Source organism: Dipodomys ordii, unplaced genomic scaffold (genome assembly GCF_000151885.1).
Source record: "Dipodomys ordii isolate 6190 unplaced genomic scaffold, Dord_2.0 Scaffold4, whole genome shotgun sequence".
Classification (NCBI taxonomy): domain Eukaryota; kingdom Metazoa; phylum Chordata; class Mammalia; order Rodentia; family Heteromyidae; genus Dipodomys; species Dipodomys ordii.
Window position 1 is genome coordinate 28,082,380 of NW_012267220.1, and position 9,151 is coordinate 28,091,530.

Sequence of the window (9,151 nt, forward strand, 5' to 3'; positions counted from 1 at the left end):
CAATACAGGAAGTTGCCTTTTACAAGACATTTCACTTTGGAAGGGAATTAGAAGGAGGCCATTAGACACAGTGAATGGTTAGAGAGGTGGCTGTGGGTATAGAAAAAAAAGCTAGACATACATATATTCTTTTGACTTTAAATAGTGGGAAAAATAAGCTTAAGAGCGCTTGTTTTTACTTACATGCCTAGAAACCAACAGATGGAACCTCTCATTGCCAAGTTGTAATGTGTTTCATGTTCATGTTCAGCACTGGGACACTGAGAATGCCAAACACCACTAAGGAGCTAATCATGTAGTAAATATTAAAAATCCAGCTATATCCTCTGCTTCCATTGTACCAGGGAAAATACTCTTCATTGTATGAATTTCTACAGAAGTACATCAGTCCAAAAGTAAAATGAATATGACAAATGTCCATATAAAATATTTATTTTTAGCATAAAAAATAGAGGTAACCTCTGATGATACTTTATAGCTATTAATTGATAAGGCTCACAACGATTTATTATTATCTGAACAGATAATCAAAAGAATGGCCATTACATATTAAGGCAAACTAGAAAATAAACTTCAAGATGACTCTAGGCTGTATCAATCTGATGTTTCTAAAAATTAATTCTTGAATACTAGCGTCCAAAACTCTTGAGATGAGAAATTTTGATTCCTATCCACCAGCCACCTTAGTGCCTGGGCTTCCTTCTTAGATTGCTGGAAACTTGGTATCCACATCTCTCGCAAAGAGTGGCCACCTAGAGGCAGAGGCGCCGGAGACGAGAAAGCAAACATGGTGGGTTCTGGGCAACTCAGGTGCGTAACTTCCGCCTTCCATTGTTTGGGTGGTAAGCCCTGCATGGAGAGAAAGAAAGAAAGAATATAAAGCACATGATAAGAAGCAGGGCACTGTGGCTCATTCCTGTAATCCTACCTACTCAGGAGGCTGAGATCTAAGGACTGAGATTCAAAGCAAGCACAGGCAGGAAAGTCTATGAGACCCTTATCTCCATTTAACTACCAAAAAGCTAGATGTGAATCTGGGTTCACATGGTAGAGTACTAACCTTGAGCCAAAAAAGCTCAGGGACAGTGCCCAGGCCCTGAGTTCAAGCTCAAGGTCCAGGTTCACACGCACACATACACAGAGATAAAAACATGACAAGGAAACACAATTCCCATGTGCTCACCTCACCACATGAAACCCAGCATGCACTTTCCTAAAGCAAATATCTTCCTTGAAGAGAGTCTCAAACTACTCTGCTGGAGAACTTACGGGTATAGGAATGCATCTAACATTTATTCATGCTATTCTGTGTACAAGATACTCTACTGGGTGCTTGCTGTATTGTCCTTTTTAAAATTTTTATTGTTATTCTGAAGGTAACGTAATATACAGAGGAGTTACAGTTTCATGCATTAGATAATAAGTGTATTTCTTTTTGGACAATGTCACCCCTTCCTTCGCTCTCTCTGTTTTGCACTTAATTCTTAAAGCAACTGAAAGAAGTGCTACTACCTTACTTCACAGAGATAGGAACAATGTAGGGTTCCAAAAGCTACAAACATTGCCCCCCCAAAAAAATTTAGTATTCCTGAGATTGAACCTACTATCTCTCTCCAGATTCTAAAGCTGCTCTATTCTCTTGCTACTTTTTTATGTATTTATTTCCTTTTCTCCTATATGTCATTGCCATAATCCCCCACCCCAAAAGAAGACTTTTTAATGTATGAAATTTATTTCTTGGTATTTCAGTATCATTTTGTGTGTATGTTATTACTCCTGGACATTGTCCCGGGGCTTTTTTTGCTCAAGGTTTACCACTTGAGCCACAGCTCCATTTCTGGCTTTTTTGGAGTTAATTAGACATAAGCATCTCAGGAACTTTCTTGTCTGGACTGGTTTTGAACCTCAATCCTTAGATCTCAGCCTCCTGAGTAGCCAGGATTACAGGCTTGAACCACTAGTGCCCAGCTTCAATACTTTTTTGAAAAATGAATTCTCATTTTATTGACTTTTCATTAACCCATATATGACCATATCTTTTATTCTACTTGTTATTTTAACCAAGCATCATTGTGGGGGCAGGGGCAGCGTGTGCACGCTTGCTCATACGCGCACACGTTATTTGGTGGGACTGGGAACTGAACACAGGGCCCTGCCCTTGCTAGGCAGGTGCTCTAACAATTAAACTATGCCCCAGACCTTTTTGATTCTGCCTTTACTATAATCCAATTTACTCTTCCCATGCAGCTGGGGAAATGGGTATGTATTGTTACATGTGCTTTTATTGCTTCAAGTGGGGACTGAAAGTTCCCTCAAGAATTCTTTTCTAACTCATGTAACTATAACCCCTCTGGACATTAGTTTTACAATAAAAAAGTTACAAAAAGAATTTTTTTCTAGCTGACTTTGAATTACAGTCTTCTAGTCTTGGCCGAGCGCCGGTGGCTCATGCCTGCAATCCTAGCTACTCAGGAGGCTGAGATCTAAGGATCATGGTTCCAAAGCCAGCTGGAGCAGAAAAGTCCATGAGGCTCTTATCTCCAATAAACCACTCAGAAAACCAGAAGTGGTGCTGTGACTCAAGTGGTAGGGCACTAGCCTTGAGCTGAAGAGCTGAGGGACAGTGCCCAGGCCCAGGGTTCAAACCTCACGACCAACAAAAACAAAAACATTCTTCTAGTCTTCACCACCCTGGGATTTCAGGCAGGACCTACCACACTTGGGACCAAGCATCATTTTTACATCTATCCTTATGCCCTTGTTTTTTAATATATTTTGACTGCACTCAACTGTTCCCTACACTAGGATATTGTTTCCAAACACTAATGATATCTGACCTTTGCATAGTACATCTCAGCTTTAAAATGCTTTCATGTAGACCTCTGCTGCTAACAGCCTGGTATGTGCTTTCTCCTGGTCTTCTGACTGCCATTCCTGGATCTTCTCCTGATCTACCACAGGCTCTATTCAGAAGCTTTCTACATTCCAAGGCCAACAAGTTTAAGATTTGGCCCTCTGCCATTTTTCTCAGGGAGAAGGGAATAGAGAAATAACCATGGGGCTGAAGAGGAGACAGCAGGCTGAATACATACATTTAATTTCATTCTCCCATGAAACATTAGAGTAAAAGCATTATCATTTTCAAAAGATGTTAACCTGTAAAAATTGAGAGGCTGGCAGCAGGTAAGAGAGCAGTACAAAGCTGGAGACTAGGAAGCAGGTAGAAAAGTAGTAAACTATAATTAACGAACTTTACAACTTTGGTGGGGGGAGGAGGGTTGGGGAAGCAGGGGGAAGGATGGAATGGGAAGGGGAAACAAAGGATGAGGCTACAATGCTTGATAAGAAATGTACTCATTATCTTGCCCATGTAATTGTAACCCCTCTGTACAGTATTTTCACTGAAATAAATAAATAAAAAGAAAAAAGAGAGAGAAGCAACAGAACCCTAAAGAGGCACCCTAAAGATACTCCTGGAAGTGGGAGGAAGGAAGTAAATGTGAAAAGAATTAACAGAAAGGTAACTTTTAGGTACTCAAGTCCTCTGGGGCTGATGGGCAGGTGCTGGTATCTCCTGTACCGCCTACCCAAAAGCGATTAGAGGTTTATTCTCTCGAGAAGTACAGTGCAAGGTCCCTGACCTGAAGAACAGAAGGTAGAGCTGAGGGCAATTGCGGGGGGACTGAATACAGAAAGATTCAATGAGCCCAGAAAAACCAATACCGAAACTCTTTTGCCATCAACTGGCAACATATTCTTACATTGATGGCAGCCAAAGCCTCATGATCTAGGCAGGAAAATAAAGGGTCCTTCCCTGAAAATGGGGTATATCTCTGAAAATGGGGTATGTCTCAGAAGATACAACTCAGATATCTACAAAGAAAATGACCAAACCTCTAACAAAGCATAGCAAATACATCACCCTGATGCTCAGAACTCCCAAGTCACCCTAATATATGCAGGTTATAAAGATTACAAAGCATCTGAGAAAAGTTTTCAACATGAGAAATAGACAAGAAGAGATTTTTTTTCAGAAAAATTTAAAAAACTGCATAAGATCTTCATAGGAAATAAAAGATGCAGGGAGAGGGGGGAAAGAACCAGATACCAGAAAATAAGTGTTCGGGGAATATGAGTCACAGACAGAGATATGGAGAGAGATAGAAAGAAAGAGAGAAAGAAGAGAGAGAACAATGCTAGAAATTGGATCTATAATGGCTGAAATAATTAATAGAAAGGTTTAATGACAAAGTTGAGAAATGTTCCATGAAGTGAAGAACAAGATAAAGAAACAGAAAACCATTCAAATATTAGACCTTCCAGATCAGTTCAACATTTGGAGATCAGTCTTGGAGTTCTAATGTGCAAATATCAAGAGTTTCAGAAAAGACACAGGAAAAAGAATATCCAAGGAAATAATTCACATTTATTTTCCAAGTTGAAAGACCTAGAGTTGAAGACCTAAAGGGATGAATAATCTCCGGTCAAAGTGCATTCTCATGAAATTTCACAACATAAGGCAAAGGAAGATTCTACAATCACACTGATAGGAAAAGCTCAATTCAAGGGTCAGAGGTTCAAATGGCTTTGAATTTTTTAAATTTACTTTATTGTTGTTAAAGAGGTGTTGTACAGAGGGATTACAATTACATGAGTCAGGAAATGAGTACATTTCCTTCTTCTATTCCCTCATTCTCTCCCAGTCCTTCCTTCACGCCTCCACCCACGAGTTGCATAGTTCACATCAGTGTCCAGTGCTGCATTTTCTTTCATTATTTAATTTTATTTTGTTGTAAAGGTGATGTACAGAGGGGTTACCATTATATAAGTAAGGTAATGAGTACATTTCTTGTTGAACATTGTTACCCCTTCCCTCATTTTTCTCTCACTATCCCTCCTCCCTGTCCCCACCCAAGCTGTAAAGTTCATTTCCAACTTAGTGTCTTGTGAGTATTGCTTTTGCAACATCAATGAGCACAGAAAACCCAAATTGAAGACTATGAAGAAATGCTCAGATTGAAAGTCTAGGAAGTCTCAATAGCAATAAAAAGTTCAAAGGACTAGAAGTAGGTTCAAAAACTTTAACTAGAGTTCATGGTATTTGGAGTGAGAACAGAACAGAATCTATGAAGGAGGTGCCAAGGAATTAAGCAGAAAACAATTCTTGGGAGATCATATTCTAAACAGCAGGCAGTATTCTGCTGGCCTGAAGAATAACAAGCAGATAGTTAAGATGTGACTACAGAAGAGGAAGTTTGGGTTCAAATTAAAGCATCACATATCTGCCAAAATTGATGAAAGATAAAACAGGTTGTTAAAACAATAAAATCTTCAACATAGGGAATGTTTTAGCCAAATTTACAGACAACTTGTTCAAAATCTCTGAGTTACAAAGTTTTGATCATTGTACTTATCACATGACCTTCCATGGCTTTTTTAAGGCCCAGATCCTTCAAAGATGTTTGCCTTTCAATTTCCTTGCTTGCCTACTCAAATGAAGGGTCCATTCAACAGTGCAGGATACAGTTCTACCCAGAAGTGATATCACTAATAAAAGAAATGAACTCTTCTCACTCTAAGGTTCTGCCAGAAATATTTTACAATATGACCTGAAGGAAGTACATTTGATGAAATAGGGAATTTTTAGAAAGAACTTTCAGCATTCCTTTCCAGCTGAGATCTTGGGTAAGATTTTCCTTCCAGAACTGGGCACCTGTGGTTCACGCCTGTAAACCTAGTTAACTCAGGAGGCTGAGATCTGAGGATGACAGTTCAAAGCCAGTCCTGACAGGAAAGTCTGTGAGATTTTTATCTCTAATAAACTACTCAAAAAAAGCTGGACACTTCCAGCAGCTTTATTTTTCCAGGCTCAAGTGCTAGCCTTGAGCACAGAGCAGCTCAGGAACAGAGCCCAAACACTGAGTTCAAGCCCCAGGAACTGAAAATGAGTATATGGTTTTCCAATGAGTATATGGTTTCTATTTCTGCAACGAGAAAATATTAGATAATACTGAATTTCTTAACTTTTCCTGAACCCATCAGGGAACAGAATTCCAAAAAGTGATGAGTCTTACCAAAGAAAGATAGATACACAACCTATTTCACCCAGGAGAAAGAAGTGGCCACTATACAAATAACAAGAAATCAGCTAAAATTGTAACCAATTCTTAAAGATTCAGTATGGCCTACCATGTCAGTTTGGAAAGAGCAAGATGGAAAAATTGCAAAGAGAAAACTGACGCCATAACAAGAAATTCAAGTCCCTCGCTCTTTCAAAAACACAGACTAGAGCTCATTAACTGAAAGAGCCATCACTGTGGGATTGTTTGAAATCTGAAATTTTCAAAGACTGTTGGGTTCAAGGGTCTGAGTTGGCATTGTTATTAGACTCTATTTTCTACAGTCCCCTGGGTAGGCGTATAAGGCAGTCAGATGATAACTGGAGGTTCTTCTTGTGCCTAGTAGTATTAATGCTTCTACAGAAACACCTTCTGTTTATTTCTTTAGTTTCTTGGTGATTATATGGGATAGTTATACTTAGCAGATGGGAGAAAATTCACATCAATCTTATTACAGTTAAAAAAAACCAACAGAACAAAAGAAAAATAAAGCAAATCCCTTAAATCTGCCAGAAGAGTAACTCTGAAGCCAAAACCATATCCTTAGAAAAATTACTGAGATGAATGTTCTATCACACTGTGTGGCTGTCATCGCCATAACCCCCTCCTATATACATGCATGCATACATACATTTAAATGACCTTTCTAATCTCTGAAAAGAACAAGATGGACTACAGCAGATAATAGGGGATTCCTATGAGCTTATCTTCATGGTGGACCCAACGGCATCTGCTTTCCTGAAATCTAGGTTATTACACATATTTAAAACATATGAGGGAGTAGGAAAGTGGCTTAGTGGGAGAGTGTTTGCCTAGCATGCATGAAGCCCTGGGTTTGATTCCCTAGTACCACATAAACAGAAAAAGCCAGACGTGGCACTGTGGTTCAAGTGGTACAGTGCTATCCTTGAGCAAAAGAAGCTCAGGGACAGTGCCTAGGCCTTCAGTTCAAGCCCCAGGACTGGCAAAAACAAAATAAAACAGTAACAACAACAACAACAACAAAACCCATAAGGGCATTACAGTTCCAGTACTGAATATGACAGATTTAGCTTTATCTTTCCACTCAACAAGCAGTACCTGCAGCCATCAGCACCTTCCCTGAAGTAAACTAGAAGAGCAAAATGATAAATAAGTTAGTCCGTCCAGAGAACACAACACTAAAAACCTAATGACCCTAAAGATACTTGAAGTAACTATTGACAGAACTCAAGGAAAAAAGTAGGCAAGTCAACAATTATATTTGGAGATTCAATACTTCTCTCAATGAATACCAAAATAAAGAGGTTCACAATGGATATAGAAGATTTGAGTGACACTAACAAGCAAATTAATCAAATTGACATTTGGGGAACACTGCTCCCATCCAATATTCTTTTCCACATTAAGAAATTTGAAAAAGAAGAGCAAATTAAGCCAAAAGGAAGGAGAATAAAAATAATGAAGATAAAATAGAAAATAGAAGTAGAAAACTTATGTGCTGATTAAGGAACACATAGACAAAGATATTAGAAATAAAGTACAGATCAATAAATGTAAGAATTATTGTTTTTCCAATTTAAAAATAGATGGGTACTTATGACTCACTCCTACCTACTCAAGAGACTGAGATCTGAGGATTGTGGTTCCAAGTCAGCTTGGGCAGGAAGTCCATGATAATCTCATCTCCAATTAACCTCTAAAAAAGCTCAGTGACAGCACCCAGGCACCACACACACACACACACACACACACACACACACACACACACACACATCTTTAGTAAGAACAATAGTACACTATAATCAATCCTTCTTCATCCCAAGAAGACAAAATCAGTTTAACCTTCACATATCATCAACATTGAGCTGGAAGTATAATTCAGTGATAGGCTACATGCTTACTAGACACAAGGCTCTGGGTGTGGTCCTCAACAGCCCAACAAACTTTAAAAATCACCATAGATACACAAGCATACTCGCACTCTTTCTTTCTGCCCACCATAACGTGAGCTGCTCTGTTCTGACACACCATACACAACTGATTATTGAAAAAAAATCAATTTAACCACTGCATTATAATTTTACAACCAAGTATTCTGAAACAACTGGATGTCCAAATAAACAAATCTCAGTTCTTATTTCACATTGCATAAAAAATTTACTTAAGCCTGTCACAGACATAAATGAAAAAGTTAAAACTATAAATCTCCTAGAAGAAAATCTCAGTGGCCTAGAATTACAATAAAGATGTGTTTTTATTGTTGTTTTTGGAGGATTTTGTTGGTGTGTATTTTTGTTTGTGGAGAGTTTTGTGTGTGTGTGTGTCTGTGCACATGTGCACGCACATGTTCTGTTCGTAGGGCCTGCACTCAAGGTTTACGCACTTTCCCTAAGCTTTTTTGCTAAAGGCTATCACTCCACTACTTGAGCCATGGCTCCACTTCCAGCATTTATGAGGTAGTTAGTTGAGATAAGTGTTTCACAATCTTTCCTGCCGGGGCTGGTTTCAAATCATGATCCTCAGATCTCAGCCTCCTAAGCAGTGAGGATTGCAGGTATGAGCCACTGGTACATAGCACATAAAGTTGTTTGTTTTTTTTTAATAGGCAGGAAAAACAAACAGAAAAGAAAAAATTGATAGGCTGAACATCACAAATAAAATTTAAATTTCACATTTCAAAAGATAATCTACATATTGGAACAAAATATAGTATTTGTTCATTATAAAGCTGATTTGAATTAAAACTACAAAAGAATTCTTACAATTCAGCAATAACAAGACAGTCAATTCATGAAAAGGGGAGCAAAATCCTTAGGAATTTTAAGAATTAAAGAGAATCTGATGGCAAATAAGCAATACTAAAGCTACCAGCACAACTATGTTTATATGTCCCTGAGTAGATGACTGGATCAAGAAAATGTGGTATAGGGCTGGGAAGGTGGCTCAGTGGTAGAGTGCTTTCCTTGCATGCCTGAGGCCCTGGGTTCGATTCCTCAGCACCACATAAGTAAAAAGAAAAAAGCCGGAAGTGGTGCTGTGGCTCAAGTGGT

The 9,151-nt window shown here is 38.7% G+C and overlaps 1 protein-coding gene across 1 annotated transcript in view; it reads right to left on the reverse strand.

The window, feature by feature from the left end:
* Positions 1 to 427: 427 nt before the first annotated feature.
* Fut10 (fucosyltransferase 10 (alpha (1,3) fucosyltransferase)) overlaps positions 428 to 9,151 on the reverse strand; it is an 82,622-nt gene continuing 73,898 nt past the window's right edge. Inside the window, exon 4 of the mRNA XM_013024182.1 lies at positions 428 to 849. Within this exon, the coding sequence (XP_012879636.1) occupies positions 616 to 849 (234 nt within the window). The 3' untranslated portion in view covers positions 428 to 615. The remainder of the gene's footprint in view (positions 850 to 9,151) is intronic.